Here is a 16687-nt window from a genome sequence, read left to right as displayed (position 1 = left end):
GGTCCTGATCGGTTGGTGCTCCTGGTGTTCATTCCTTGGGGGCGTGTATCCTCCCATTGTACCCTCTTCTCTGGCACGTTCCCTCTTTTTCGCCCTCGCCCTCTGCCCCAACCTCTGCCTAAAAAAGGAGGGTGTGTAGGGTTTTGGGGGGGTTGTAGAAAGGAGGATATTGTTGGACAAAGGGTGGTTGAAAGTGGGGGAATTGTGGGTATTGCCAAAAAGGGGGACCAACTGGTTGTCCCTGGTTGGGGTAGTTCGGGAAGTTATGTTGTCCCTGTCCCCTGCCTCTTTTTGCCCTTGGTGGCATCTGAGCAGGATTGTTTTCCCCGCTGCTGTCTGATCCACTATTAGAACCCCTCCTAGATGAGGTCGTGCTAGAGTCAGAGTTGTAGCTCGTGCCAGGGGGGGTGTAGTCATCCCTAAGACCCAAGGGTACCTTATTTTTATATACTGCCCAAGATCCATAAAGCCACCAGACCGGTACCAGGGAGGCCTATCGTTTCAGGGATAGACTCCGTATTGGAGCCTCTGTCACAATTTTGTGACCATTTTTTACAACCCCTTGTGAAGGCCATACCCTCCTACATCCAAGATACCACGGATGTACTACGGATTCTTGACACCATCCAGAACATAGGAGAAATAGATCTCTTGATGACCCTTGACGTAGAAGCCCTCTACACAAACATTCCCCAGAGGGCTACTCTTGAGGTCATCGAGGAAAGACTGAGCTTAGAAACCTGGAACTCGAGCACCCCGCAGACCTTTGTCATGGAATGCGCCACACTAGCCCTTACCGAGAATTATTTCGAGTATAGAGGCAAGTACTATCATCAGACCCAGGGGACCTCTATGGGCAGTACTTTTGCCCCTTCGGTAGCCTGCCTGTACATGGCGGACTTCGAGGGTACACATATACACCATGAGTCGAATCCTTTCAGAGACAACATCAAACTGTGGAAACGTTTCATTGATGACATCATAATTTTATGGAAAGGCTCCACAGCCACTCAAGAAGCATTCCTGGTTTGGGTGAATCAACTGAACCCTTACCTACACTTCACCATGGCCTCCTCACCAAACGAAATCTCTTTCCTTGACCTAACAATAAAACTGGAAGCAGGGTCCATCAGCACAACTATGTACAGAAAACCCACTGACCGGAACAGCCTACTACACTACAAGAGCCACCACCCAAGGGCCTTACGCAACAACCTGCCCTTTGGCCAATTCTTACGGATTAGACGCAATTGTAGTGCTATAACCGATTACAAGAAGGAGTCCACAGTCCTATCGAGGAACCTACTAGATAGAGGTTACCCTAAAAGTGAAGTCTTTAAAGCTAGAAAACGGGCCAGGAATAACAACCGAGACGCCCTCCTGGAACGACAGGAAAGAGCACCGGCCGAAAATCAACCAATCACCTGCGTAACCACCTTTACCCCACTCTCCAACCAGATCAGGAATACGATCAAACATCACTGGGGCATTCTGAACACAGGTGACTTGGTATTAGAAGAACCGAGATTCGCATTCAAAAGATCCCAGAACTTAAAGGACATTCTAATCAGCACTAGGCCCAAGGTGACTAGAAAAGAAACCCAACAAACCCTATGGCATTTACCTCCTGTGACGGGCCACTACCCCTGTGGCATGTGTGGGGTCTGCAAATACACCCTGACACTTAAAACCATCCAGCTTTCTGAGACTTTTAATTGGGAGCTCAGACATCACACCAACTGCAACACATCCAATTGCATATACATGATGACCTGCCCATGTGGCTTGCAATATATCGGTATGACTACCAGGGCCATAAAAGTCCGTATTACCGAACACCGCAGCAACTTCCGCTGCAAGAAAACCCATACGAAAATGTGCAAACATTTTGTGGACTCCAACCACAATGAAGATTCTATGAAATGGGTGGTACTAGAATCTAGCCCGAACTGCCCCAAGAACGCCCTGTTCCGTAAGGAGCAGAGATGGGTACATCGATTGTCCACTGACAAATATGGCCTCAACGAAGAAATTCCCTGGCATTCACTTTAAACCAGCCTACTACCACAGATACACCCTAGTCAAACACTTGACTAAAGTGTACCGTAACTTGTAACCTAACACACCTTAGGAGAACATATGATCTCATCCTCCAAGGTCCCCCTATGTGTTAACTACAACTCAGGAGGTTTTGTGCAATTTAATTCATTAGACATCTTTTGTCCAAGGAAGGCGAGCTGCCCATTACATCATGGCCGCCATGATCTTAACCTGTTGAGGACCAATCAGCCCCCCCCTTTTAGTACACACATAATAAACAATATGGACCCACCAGCTCTGCAATGTGTACCTGTTCATATATTTTTCGAAAAATCGGCGCTCCACTGGCGCTTCAATCACCTTTAAATGCACATCATGAGCCAATATATTATCCTCGATTAGCGCCACAATAGTCCTTGGTCATTTCAAAATGGCCGCCACCTTCCCGGCGGTAATCACATGACCTTACCCCTGGGCGATGACGCGCAACACACGCCGGTCGCCGCGTTTGTTTAAATGACCCCGACCGCCGAGCTCCTTCATCTACTCGAGCTCGGCGGGGACGGGTAGGTCACACAGCGAGGATACAGGCATGCTGAGGTGAGTGACTCAGCAAGCGGGACGAGGACAGACTTTGCATTAGCACTTACTGAAAGAGGCTAACACTTAACATAGCCATAGCGCTCTTGAGACAGCGGCGCTACCGCTTTATTTATTTATTTATTTATTGTTCTCCAGCCTCACTTAATGGGCTCGCCCCTGATATCTAATCCTGAGGCCAAACTTTGCATTAGCACTTACTGAAAGAGGCCAACACTTAACATAGCCATAGCGCTTTTGAGACAGCGGCGCTCCCGCTTTATTTATTTATTTTTCTCTAGCCTCACCTAATGGGTTCGCCCCTGATATCTAATCCCGCCGACCCTCATGTGGCATGTTTTCCCTGACCTTTTGGTGAGTAGGGAGTACATCCTTTGCATCTATCAGTGTGTGCTTGTGACGTGTTGACTGATTTTCTGTCTGTTTTCTCTGTCTGGTTCCCACCAAAAGCAATGGTATACAGCACTTACTTTGGTCAAAGGGTGCCTATAATATGAATGGAGTCTGAATGGGTATTACACCCCTCTTTAATTGCTGCTCTTTTAATTACTGCTCTTTTAATTACTGTTTTTTTTTAATTAATGTTTTTAAACATCACCCTGATACACCACTTCCCCCTCACTCACACAGTTTTTGAGTGTGCCCTGCACATGCACGCAACTCACTCAATGTTTTCAGGCATGCAATTGCTGTGCTCAATAGTTCACAATATTGCCTGCATGCCACATATTCTCCACTTCCTGGCATTGACATGATATTCATTATTGACTATTGCAATATGTACTAATCAGTGTTGTTCCTTTTTCTATGTCTAGGCATAGGATACCCCACAGAGGTAACACACACCACATACATGACATGAGCATGTTCCCCTCTTCTCACTTGTTATAAGGTCCTGATGAATCGAGGGTAACTTGACCCACTGCGTGAAACATGTCGACCACTTATGACCTCTAGTCTTCACTAGTGTCACTCAAACTAATTTGTTGACACCTAGTAAGCTAGCCCCACGTTTTAATTGCAGCCAGGGGACCCCCAGAATAAAGTGAATTCCGGTACCCCCAGCTACATTTTAGCAATCATCCCATCATCACACACAGTCCTGCCCACACACCCCCACTTCACCATAAGGCTGTTGGATAAAAGATCTCCGCCAAAGAGCCCCTCTCGAGGTGAGCCCGTCGGGGATTGCACCGCCTCCCCGACGAGGAGCAAACGCCGATGATGAAGCATGACATCCTTCGGGGTGTGTGAGGCAAATACATCCAACATAATGGATGCCCCAAGGTGCCATTCAAACACCTCCGGTCATGCCAGTTAAACCCTCCCCCTTTCCTACATAGGAACAGTACAGCAATCTCCCTCTTGCATTCCTTGTACTAAATACGGACACAAGCTGTTACTGGACCTTCCACCACCCTGAGTGGTAATTGGTGTCCGTTGATCAAGAGATCAATCTTCCTCCCTCTTTCTTGATAAATTAGTCTTGATAAGTACATAAATCTGTTCCCACATTCACTGCAATAATATGGTTTTTCTCCAGTTTGTGTTCTCTGATGCTCTTTTAGGTGTGATAATCGACTAAACCTCTTCACACATTCACTGCAATGATATGGTTTTTCCCCTGTGTGTGTTCTCTGATGGTGTTTTAGGTCTGATGATTGACTAAAGCTCTTTAGACATTCACTGCACTTGAATGGTTTTTCCCCTGTGTGTGTTCGCTGATGCTTCCTTAATGTTGTAGAATCCCTAAAACTATTTCCACATTCACTGCAATGAAAGGGTTTTTCCCCTGTGTGTGTTGCCTGATGCCGTTTTAGGTGTGCCGATTGACTAAAGCTCTTCACACATTCACTGCATTTGTATGGCTTTTCCCCTGTGTGTGTTCGTAGATGCTTCCTTAATGTTGACGAACACATAAAACTACTTTCACATTCACTGCAATCATACGGTTTTTCCCCTGTGTGTGTTTGCTGATGTTTTTGGCAAGATGATAACTGACTAAAACTCTTTACACATTCAGAGCAATGGTATGGTTTTTCCCCTGTGTGTGTTCGCTGATGTCTTTGTAGGACTGATAATTTCTTAAAGCTCTTTACACATTCAGTGCATTTGAATTGTTTTTCTCCTGTGTGCATTTGCTGAAGTTGCATTAGTTCTGATGACCAACTAAAGCACGCACAGCATGTGTCTGATACTTCGCTCTTGGTTAGTGTCTCTGAGTTGGGTATATATTTGTTTACATACCATGACTGTACTTCCTGATGGGCCAACATGGCTGATAAAGCATGTGTATTATTCTCGCATTCCCTGTATGTGTGTGATATTTTGCACATTTGCATTTTGATTTAACAAAAAAGTTTAATGGTCACCAACTACTTGCCACACTTATAATGTGTGTAAGGCTTCTTTGTGGGAAATTGTGTCTTTAGATCTGTTCTCCTTTTGGTCGGTGGAAATTGGGACAGTACTCTGTATTTTAGACAGCATAACTCCTCTTTACTTTAACTTTTAGTTGTCTGGCTCCATTCTATTGTGCTTTTCTCTGGTTGCTGTGGAACGGCCTGAAATAATTTATAATACACCTCTAGCACTGAATAGTGGTTTGATATCATTTAGAAATTAAAGCAGTGCTGTAATCACATCCTGCATTCGCACAATCAGAGCTGGCATTGGGCATGTTTCCAAAGGAGGTGGTTTATCAGGGTTGTCTTAATTTTCCAGAGGTCATTTCTTCGTCTTGTGGCGTGGAGGTGCACAGCTCAGACTCGTAGAATCACGGAATTGCCCTTGTCTGCTTCATCCAGGATCTGTCAGTTTATGTTCAGAATCGGCTGTCTCCGGTGGCACTTATGTTTTCCTGAACAATGGAACTCAAAATTTTGGACTGCGTTTTTGCAGCTTTACAGTATTATCTTCATTGGTCTTAAACATTTTGTAAATTCAAGGATTGTTTTCTGTTGGATGTAAAGAGAGTTAACATTACTTAAATGGAAACATATTGGAACGTGCATAGACATTTTAATTGTAAAAACATCTCTTCATTGCCATCTCTGAAACATATGAAGGCACACAGTACCTTCATACGTATACCGTAGACAGATATTTAAATACAAATTCTGTTGAACATGCCACATCTTATTTATTTCAGCAAAGGTGGGTATTTATCAGTGTTAATGGAGCAACTTAGTAAAAAAATAAATGTTTTTAAAGCGTGCAGTCGCAGAGCACTCTTACACTAGTTACAGCTCTACGCAGAGGCATATGGTCAAGATTTTGTTAAAACAAGAACAGCTCTTGGAGTAATAGATATACATTGAAGACCCAAGACAGCGGCGTGAACATCGGAATGCTGCACCATACGTCAAATCTGACTGTTTGCAGAGCGGCCTGGATTTCATTCACTACTCCCACATTATGTTGTAGAGCAGCAGTTTATTGATTTTATTTACTCTGTGGTTTTACTTTTCTCAAATATTTTTTAGCCATTTTTAGTTTGCCAGCTTTGAGGCTGGGCTGGTCTGTTGTTTAGTTGTCCCACCTTGAACTTTAGAGCTTGAGATAGCTGTGGTGCATCTGTGTAGCGAGGGCATGAATGGTGAGCCAAAACCAAAGCCTGTTAGCATCCTTTCACTCCTGGACCAGCACCCGAGGCACTCAAGTCAAATGGCTCTGTCCAGACCTCCTATACCTCGGCTGCCCTCCACGCTTTCAGCCATAAAGTAGGACCTGTTCTTGCCCTTATTCACCTGCACCTCGCTGGCATATCCCTGCTGTCAACATTCCCTTTCTACCCCAAAAGCCTTTGAACAAGATCTTCGAACCACGTAATTCCTATGACTTTTCATGGGTCTTTCCTCCCACTCATTCTTTTCAACATCACCTGTACAAACCACCGTGGCCACATTTAATGGAACAGTACTGAGGTGCGCCCATTCTTTACACAGGACGGACGAAGAATGCACCAGAACAACGCACGCTCCACATCACAGAAAGATAAAGTGCCTTCTGCGACTCTCGCATATGCCCAGCAAGTACACAGTCCCTACACAGCTTTTGCTAAGGCCCACATGCTTAGCACTGCTTTTCCAATACACACAAAATCACATAGGCACAGGTCAACAATGTAAAATAAAATAAATTAATGGAGCGACACGCACTGACAAATGATCCAAAGTGTGGTGCGGCCACCACATTTCTTTACTATTTCAGCTGGTCCTTCCTACAGCAGCACAGCTTGCTGGCCCCAAAGTGTTCTTTCTTAAAAAGGTGTTATGCATGTGGTATTTGTACAGCACACACCTAGCCAAAAAGCAGTGGTGCTCCCTATCGGGTCCAAGGCAGGGACAGAGTCTACGAGTGATAGTTGAGGTTAGCAGGATGATGGGTTAATAGCTGCATTGTAACCGAAGAGCCTGTAACTAGCAGCATGTGCGCCAATTCCTTTGCACATTTCTCCTCTGCTATCAGGTAAAGCAGGCACAGACCCGAAACAGACAAAAATAATACGTTTATAGCCTAGTACCATTTTGAGATAAAGAACCGGGTACAATGAAGATGACTTACAAAAGCACAGTACTGAGCAACCCATTTCAGCCACTCTACCTCTGTCTGAAGAATAGAGGAACAGGAAGGGGTGTTAAATGCCAAACATTAACCTTTCGCCTGCTACCGTAAAAAATTAATGAGGTGCAAACATACCTCTGTTCTGCTTGTGTGGAGGGACCAGACTGTTGGAAAGAGATCGATGGTAAACGAGACAGGTGTGGAGGTGAGGAAAAAATGAAACATTACCTGAAAGAGCAAAGAGTTAGAAGATAGATGGATATTAGAAACGGCAATAGGAACAAACAAGAGAAAGAAAGAAACAACTTTTTTTAGGATAAACATCAGCCCAGGGAATGTTTAAAGATCAAAAATAAGATGTATTTATTTTAATTTAGTAAAACACTGGAAAATTTAGAACCCAGAGATACTGAAAACAGAAAAGCCTGTGCATCTTGTTTTTAATGTTCATTATCAGAGAAGAGGACTTGCTTCATAACATAACACAACATAACATAACATAACATAACATAACAGGTGTATTTGTAAAGCGCACGATTACCCGAAGGTTTCCTGGTGTTGAATAACAGATGTTTGTTGTTACCCAACTCAATGGTACTCATTGCATGGGAGGATTAACGATGAGACCTAGTGTGCCATGACGGTGCACCAGATGCAGGTTTCTGTACTCATGCATTCCAATGGTCTCTGGGAAGTGCAGACTTTTTGTAACTGTGTTTAACGTGGATGCTGATAAAGCTAAGAATGAAATGCATAATAGTCTAGACTTTCTGACTCTTTACACTTAGGATAATCTCAATTCTGAACATGCATACAACACGTATGTCAAGTGTGCACTTGGAGTGTTTTTTCAGATAATGAAGGCGGCTCCCCTAGCACATGTGGAGTTTGATGAGAAGCTGCTGTGGGAAGTCCAAATGTCTCCATGGGCCTACGGTGAGCAGACACAGGCGACCAATACGTTGTGAAATGCATCACGCAAAATAGTAACCCCCAACCCAATCCCACCCCCTCCCACAACATGAGCCCAAACCCACTACAGACAATCACTCTACCCTCACACTTCCCCCAAAACACACCAACGTCGGCATTGAACCCTATGACTCAAACCACAAGTATAGTTACAGAGTAGGCGGAAGAGATGAGAAGATAATACGAAGAAAGACAGAAGGCAGAGGATCAGCAGAGGTAGAGGTTGCGAGTAGTCGAGACATTGCACCTTAGTGAGGCCTCGGATACATGAGGAGAGCAAGTAGGGAACAGTAAGCACAAGAAGAAGGCGGTAGAGGAGAAGGAAGAGTAATAAAGTAGTCTCTAAAATGGGTATCCTTCCGTGGTATCGCAAAAGGGCAGGGTTGGTCCTCCTTCAGTTCATAAGGGCGTCCAGGACAGTTGTTTGAGTCCCCAGCCGGACGGCCTGGAATGCAGCAGTTCTGCTTCTGCAGCATTAGCAGTAGAGCATCCATGTCTGGCCATATGTGGAGCACGATTCAGAGTTCCTGAAGTGATATGTGCATGGGAAACGCTTGCAGACCTGGAGGCAGTAGCAGTGTTTTGAAGCAGCAGAGGAGTACACGAATCCGGGAGAACCGCGCTCCCCAGAAGACAGCGGGGCCATGACCAGCTACACCGCCAAACCCACGCACAGGTGCCTAAATACTTCTTGCGTTTCCCGCTTCGCGGCAAACGCTCGCAGACCTGGAGGCAGTAGCAGTGTTTTGAAACAGCAGAGGGGCACACGAATCCGGGAGAACCACGCTCCCCAGAAGACAGCGGGGCCACGACCAGCTACACCGCCACGCCCACGCATAGGTGTATTTAACCAGAATCCTATTTACGTCCCACGGAAGGTGCGCGGGCGCGTGCCGGGCGTAGCCCCGGCCAAGGGCGGGCCCGTTTGAGCCCGTTCGAGGCCGGGTGAGGACGGGATGGGCCCACCCTCTTTCATCTTCACCGCAAAAGTCCAAGCCAAGGTTGGTGTGATTTAATTTTGATTGTTTCAGCCCTCAACCCTCGGCAGAGTTTTGTAGTGCCCGCTTTATTTCATTGCCCTTGATTAAAAGTACTGTGGCTTCCAATTAGTTATGGCGGGCACAAAAGTGGGAAAGGGTAGAAAATCGATCCCTGGTGGGTCCTTTATTGGAACTCTTGACCAATATCTCACTAGGGCATTGTCTATGCTGGCCCAACAGATAGACATTACTGAAAAAAGGCTATCTCTGGATCCCAATTTCGACAAGCGGTCTTCTCTGGGTCGGTTGGCACAGGTCCCATCGCCTATTAGGTTGGCATCACCTGAAACATCTAACAGGGGGGGCGGTGGAGAGGGTCCTCCTCACCAGGTGCAAATAGAAATAAGACCTCAGGTATCCTTAGTTGGGGAGGACGCTCTATCTTCTGTACAGGATACATTGGCGACCAGGATTGAAGCCTGGTCTTATATGCCCTACCTCTAGGAACCTCCAAACTCGCTCCGCAACCAGTCAGAAGAGAGGTGCAGCAGGCTGCGGTAGCATCAGCCAAAAGGAAGCGGGGGGCGCACCCAATGTAATGGCGGGGGAAAGGACCAATTGCCAACGGTCGTTGTGAGTCCATCAGCGGACCAGCGTCCAGATCATGCATCTAGGGCATCCTCAGACTTTAATGATGCCTGCCACACGGACTTGGGTGTAGATTTCTGGGCCAAAATGGAAAATATCTGTCAAGACTTGTGGCCCTTTGCACGATAGACTGAATGCCAATGAAAATAGACTCACATGCTTGGAACAATTGCACTCTGTCGTCCTAGGGGAGGGGGTGGTTTCTGATTCATTAGCAACTAAGGACATTCCATTGAGGCCATCTGGGTTGAATAATGTGTCCTGTAACCCCCCGGTACTGCCAAAAGACAAGCCCATAGACCTGCTACCCCAGAGACTCCAGGCGCGGAGTCAGGGGGATCTAGCTGGGGAGGGCACCATTGGGCATACAGAGGGGCATAGACCCCTTGAGCAGGCGAGGGGTGGTGGGCTCGCCAAACCCCATACTAGTCCTTCCAGGAGTGTAACTCTGAATCCCCCATCCTTTATTTTAGAAACTAATTGTCTGGCTCTTCCACTTGAGTCCGCTCCGCATGTGGATGTCCTTTCTGGAGTGCCAGCCCTGGGCCAAGAGAGCAGGGAGGATTATGCCATCCTTAAGAATAAATGTACACATTGGCTCAACTATAATAGGCCATTGCCACTGCACGTATCGAGTGAAATTCTTTTTGCACAACGTGTAAGTTGGGTAGGGCCATGGGTGAAAAACAGAGGGAGACTGTATAGTCATAAATTTCAGGGATAGTAGGGTGGTGGACTATATCTCTAACTGGGCCTCAGGGTGTCCCGAATCGCAAGTTCAATCTCTTCACCTGACTTATTTCTATCCCACGTCAAACAGGGTGAGAGGGTCACAGAACAGGGGTGACCAGGGTATTCTGGACCCTAGTCCGCATGATACCCGGATCCCCTGGATGAGGAATAATAACAACGGCCCTAGGAGTGATCTGCTCGCCCTCACCAATAGATTTAGTGTGTTAGACCAACTTGATTGACGCCCCTCTAGGGGCTCAGGGCGGCCCCCTTTGGGCGGAGTGGAGGGCCAGTCTATTGTCGCCTCGGAGGCTGAGGAGGTGCCCATAGACAGTGAGCCACCTAAGGCAGGGCAATCACTCCCTACAAACACACCAGAGGAGGGACCTGTTTGGGGGGGGACCTTGAACCTAGTGGTCTCCGAAAACAGGGAGGGGTTGGGAAAAGATTCTATTAAAATTCTCTCCTGGAATGTGGCTGGAATTAAAAACAAACTGTTGTGGCCAGACTGGGGAGCTTTTGTGGAAAGTAATGATGTCTGCCTATTCCAGGAAACTTGGGCACTGGTAGGTGAACAAAGTTGCGGGTACTCAACCTTTAGCGAACCAGCAGTTAAGAAGGGGAGGGGTAGACCTTCTGGGGGCCTCAGCATTTGGGTCGGCACACACCTGGGGGCACAGGCTGTCCAGGTTCTCACTGAGTCCCGAGATGTGCAATGTGTGTTACTTACACTCTCTTGAAACAGGCAAGCTGCGCTAATTAATTGCTACTCGAGACCCACTGTAAGTGGGAAGGAGTCTCCAACTATAGATCAACTTGTGCAGTTCATTCCAACTCTGGACCCAGCAGTAACGCTAATTATGGGTGGTGATTTTAATTGCCAGTTCGAGCCACTCACTGACTCATCCCACGACGGCCCAGACGAAGAGGACCAGCTCTGGCTCATCACGGAACAGCAGATTCAGGTGGTGAGAGCATGGACCCCTTTGGTCTTACAAATTAATTCCCTCACTCTTTCGACCACTCTCAGAGCCTGTAATGGGAGGACCAACTCAGATAGACCAGCCCAAATGACATTTAATAGGGAGGGCCAAAATTCCCTCCTGGATTATATCCTGGTGGGAGCTAGAACCTGGGGTATGGTTTCAGACTTCAAAATCTTTCCTAGGAAAGACAGTGACCACAATCCCCTGGTCATGTATCTGAAACCTGGGAGCCTGGGCCTGTCTAACCCAGGTTCCGATCAAAATTTAATCACCCCTCCGCTATCCTTAACTAATAACAGGCGGAGAGTTAAATGGCCATATATATTGGGTTCTCCTAACAAACTGGCTGATGTCTATCAAAGGGCCCTGCCCCACCTTTCCGGTATGGCGGAGGTGGAGGAAATTCCAGTAGTCGGCATGGAGCCCCTAATTATGCACCAGGGGCTCGTGCGGGAACTTGGTCATGTGTTCTACCCAGAGGGGAGATCTAAGGCAAAAACAGCCACAGTCCAACCATGGGGCAACGCCAACTGTAGGAAAGCTAAAAATGAACTGGTCTGTGCGGTCAGGCTCCAGGATAAAGACAAGATCAAGCTTTACCGGCGTTTGTACAAGTTGGCTACGATGAGGGCCAGGAAGGAGTGGGAGGCGGACAATTGGGAAGACTTAAGAACTGCACTCAAGGCCAAAGACTCTAAATCCTTTTGGTCAATTGTTAGTTGTGGGAGCAAGGAAGGAAAACTGGCGAAAACATAGCTGCTTCGGCTTGGGAAATACATTTTAGGGGGTTGTACTCCCTCCCGAGCAATGACGAACTAGAGACCCCTCTCCCATGCCCCCCCCCCACGAGTATCGACTGGATGGGGTCTGGGAGATCACACCTGCGGAGGTTGAGTCTGCCATTCTGAACCTCTCCCCAAATAAAGCCCCTGGCTTTGACAAGCTACCGGGTGACCTGTACCGCTCAGAGCCGAACATATGGGCCCCCTATCTCTGTATTTTATATAATGCCATTCTAAAAGGCATGGATCCTCCGGACTCATGGCGGGGTGCCGAAATCGTCCCTATTTATAAAAAAGGTTGCCCTTTGAAACCGTCCAACTATAGGCCAATCAATTCAATTCAAAATATCTTTATTTCGGTAAAACTTTACCATAAAAGACGTTTGTCATACACATTAAAAAGTAGTTCATATAAAATGATTTATACAGCAAAGTGTAAAATTTATAAAAAGATTTCTTAGGAAGATCCCAATATACTGAAAGTCAAGTCAGGGCCTTGAGACATTTCCTTCTAGTGGACCAGAGAGCGCCCAAGTACTTGGCCATGGCAAACACAATATGGTCCGAGAGATCAGTTTTTAAGACTCTGAAGGCGACCAGACACTTCGCGAGTCCCATATTCCTGCATAGGGGAGCAATCCAGTACCTTCGGATCTCTCGGTAAGCAGGGCAGACAAAAAGGATGTGGAGTTCAGTTTCATCCATAGTTCTGCATGCTGGACAAGTGCTGCTTGCATCATCACTCCATTTGGAAGTAAGAGTTCTAATGGGGAGAGACCCATGTCTCCACTGCAGGTATAGTTTCCTCAATATAGAGGGATACATTTTATCCAAGGTTGGTTCCATGTTATAGTTGGCCTTATAGGACAAAAAGGAAACTGTCAGAGTCCCGAGATTTTGCTGTTTAAGTAGCAAGGACAGCTTGCTATCACGGTAAGACTTGGCTAGTTCCTTTTTGGAGAGGAGATGGCACGTATTCAAAGGATCAGACCACATTGTTGAAAGGCCCATGGCCTCCAATTCAAGTTTGATGGAGTTAAGCCATTTAATTTTTCCAGCGCCTGGGATTGCAAGGACCTCCTGAAGTCCTTCTCTGTAGCTGGCCAGTTCCGGAGTTGTCCATAGTCTACGCCAGAAGGCCAGTGGGCGTAGGGCCAAATCCTCATCAAGCGGACATAGGCCTAGGTCCATCCTGAGGGGGACAAGGGGAGTGCTCGGTGGTAGCCCAACTAGGTTACGGATGAATTTATTTTCCACCTTCAAGAGCATTGATGTATTAGTGTGACCCCAAAGTTCAGATCCATAGATAACGGCCCCCTTGGCCTGAGATTTGTATATCTGTAATGGAGGGCCAATGGGCCTTATTGAGGATTTGTTGTTTGCCAAGAGTTTCATAATGCCCCCCGAGTGTTGGGTCAATTTGAGTGCTGCCAATCAGCCTTATAGACGTCACCCAAAAACTGATGGGACGCATCATCCTGGGCAGAATACAGACTTGGATGGAGGAACATGAGGTCTTGTCTACCTATCAGGCTGGTTTCAGGCAGGGAACATCAACTGTGGACCAGTTATTTAGACTCCAGGTTCTATACTGGAGAACAGTGACTGTAGAGGGTGGCAGCGTCTACATGATCTTTGTAGACTTACGGTCAGCGTTTGACCTGGTTCCCAGAGCTAAACTTTGGAAGGTGTTACACGAGTTGGGTTTACCAGGTTACCTCCTCAATGTTCTAGCTAGGCTCCACACTGATAACTTCGCCCAGGTGAGGTGCGGAAGGCAGGGTGAACTGTCTCCACGTTTCCCAGTCAGGCAAGGGGTCCGCCAGGGCTGTGTACTGGCGCCCACCCTTTTTTGCCTGTACATCAACGGCCTGGTCGATAACCTGCTTGGGATCGGAAACATAGATGCCCCGAGGCTAGTCACAGGCAGGGTGCCCGCTTTGATGTTCGCGGACGACACTTTGCTGTTGTCCAAGACATCGACGGGCATCCAGCACATCTTGGATGGCTTCGCGAACTTTTGTGTCTCGCGGGGATTGGAGATAAACCTGGACAAAACCAAGTTTATGATCTTCAATCCACCGAGGCAGACACGCCCGAACCCGCTGTTGGGAGGAACTCCTCTAGAGAGAGTTAAAATCTTTGAATATTTAGGCATTACCCTGGGTGAACACTTCCAGTGGGATCCGCAGTTGGCCAAAGCTACACTTAAACTAACAAGAGTGGTGGGGGGGATGCAGAAGCTCCACAGAGAGTCTGAGTTCAAACCGGCGGGCCCAGTCATAGAAATTTATAGTGTGCAGGTCAGAGCAGCAGCCCTTTATGGGGCCGAACTCTGGGGGCATCAAAACTCCCCCAGTTTAACGAAGGTTGAACACACCTTTCTAAGGAAATATTGGGCCTCCCTGTGAGCACTCCACTTGTCCCACTGCATCCGGACCTAGGGTTGCCCCCATTGAAGAGGTTATGTCATCACGCCTCTAACATTTTGGAAAAGAATATGGTCTGTCCTGGAACTTGTGTCCTATAGAAATGAATTCAGGGATATATGGGATGCCTTGAGTCACAAGAACATTAGGTAGCTGTCTTATATAAAGTACATTAGTAGTAGGATAGGCTTACCTGAGCTTTGGGAGACCCCGGATGTTGCCATTATAAGAACTGCAATCTAGCCACCCTTTAGGCGCGCTCTGGAGTGGGAAGACTGCCCACAGAGTTCCTTGAGGTCAAGGCAGAATATAAAAGAGAATTCTTGGACGTGGTATTCCCTGCACCAGCAAGAAAATTCTATATGCAATTCAGATTGGGCACTTTGCCTCTTAGATTTTTCTCCAGTAAATAGGACAAAAGCAACCAGAAAGAATGCCCCGTTTGTGGATATTCCTTTGAAAATGACATACATGTCTTTTTCTTTTGCCCAGGGTATCAGGGCGCACGCAAGTACTGGCTAATCCCTATTTGTAGAAACTTGGGATTTCGCCAGTGCTCACGCGCAATGAGAGTCCTAAAATACGACACCCACCCCCTATTGTCTTTGCTGTGTCGCGTTTTCTGAATGCAATGTGGCATCGGCGTAGGAAATTGATTAGCGCCCAGTATGTACTCCTGCCACAATCAAATGTAAGTTCGATAGTGAAATATAGTTTAATCCTATTTTACTATGTGTTGATTCTATTGTATACTTAATGTATTTTAGAAGCATTTCATATTTATTGTCTTAATATTTGTATTGTACACATTTCTATGCGCTTTTATGGTCCTTTGAGGCCGAAATAAAGTTATCTAACGATATGTCCATGCAGAAGCAATGGTTCAGGGCTAATTAAGTAGATGATGTCTTAAGCGTTTAATCTGGTGTGTGGTCTGCCAATTCGCCCCCCCCCTGCCAGGCCATAGTTTATCTTCAAAGGGGAAGCAGCTTGACCTGGTTCTGACATAGGGGATGCGGATCTGATCCAAGGCAACTCCAATGTGGTTGGAGGCGAATTGCAAGGAATAGGTCGTAAGAAATCTGTGACATGCTGTGAGTTGGTGACAAAATGCTGCTTCCCCTGGTGGGTAATTTCAAGGCAAGCAGGGTACGGCATTGCATAAGTGATGTTGGCTTGTTGAAGTTTTTTTTTGACCGGGAAGAACTTTTTTCGGGCTTCCTGGACTGCCATAGTAAAGTCAGGATATATGGGTATTGTGTTGCCTTCAAAAGTGAGTGTGCGCCACTCCTTGGCTAGACGGAAGGCTGAGTCAGGATCATTTAAAAATCTAGCCACAATGGGCCATGGGGTGGTGCCTGGAGGAGGACGGGCCATCAGCAAGCGATGAGCCCTTTCCACCACCAACAGTGGAGAGAAAGCGTCAGTTTCAAAAGGAGTGGTGAGCAAGCGTTCCATGTACTCCTCCATTTTACCTGTATTGGTGGACTCTTGAATCACTAGAATTTGTATATTTTTTCTGCACAACCAAGCCTCCAGGTCCTCATTCTTTGCTGCTATAAATTTTTGTATAAGTTCCATATTAAGGACTTGGTCTTCTCTCTGCGAAGAGGAGTCTCCCAAATCCGATACTCTGTGCCCTGCCCTCCCAAGCCATCCGTTGTTTTTTTTTAGGGTTTTATATAGCGCGAACTAGACCCGAGAGATCAGGATATCAGAGCGCTTTACATGACCACCAGTTTCGTTACATGAGGACACATTCATTTTTGTTAGGCACAGGGAGACTAAGTGATTTGCCCAGAATCACAGGATGTTGAGAGTCGCTGCCAAGATGCGAACCCTGTTCCCCAGCTTCTAGGTCGCTGCTCTAGCCAGAAGGCTACATCCTCTCCGCAACTCTTGGGTGATAAAGTCTATGCATGTGCACATGGAGTCCATCTTGGATTCTATAG

At 46.7% G+C, this 16687-nt stretch overlaps 1 protein-coding gene across 1 annotated transcript in view; it reads right to left on the bottom strand.

Annotated features, from left to right (window-relative positions):
• The window catches only part of LOC144806094 (uncharacterized), a 615705-nt gene that overhangs the window by 152144 nt on the left and 446874 nt on the right, over window positions 1-16687 (bottom strand). Inside the window, 1 exon segment of the mRNA XM_078672530.1 lies at window positions 4138-4615. Within this exon segment, the coding sequence (XP_078528656.1) occupies window positions 4138-4615 (478 nt within the window).

The sequence above is a fragment of the Lissotriton helveticus genome (genome assembly GCF_964261635.1).
Source record: "Lissotriton helveticus chromosome 1_1 unlocalized genomic scaffold, aLisHel1.1 SUPER_1_unloc_45, whole genome shotgun sequence".
In the NCBI taxonomy this organism is placed as follows: domain Eukaryota; kingdom Metazoa; phylum Chordata; class Amphibia; order Caudata; family Salamandridae; genus Lissotriton; species Lissotriton helveticus.
Note: the sequence above shows the minus strand (reverse complement) of the source record. Positions and strands in the feature narration are given on the sequence as shown.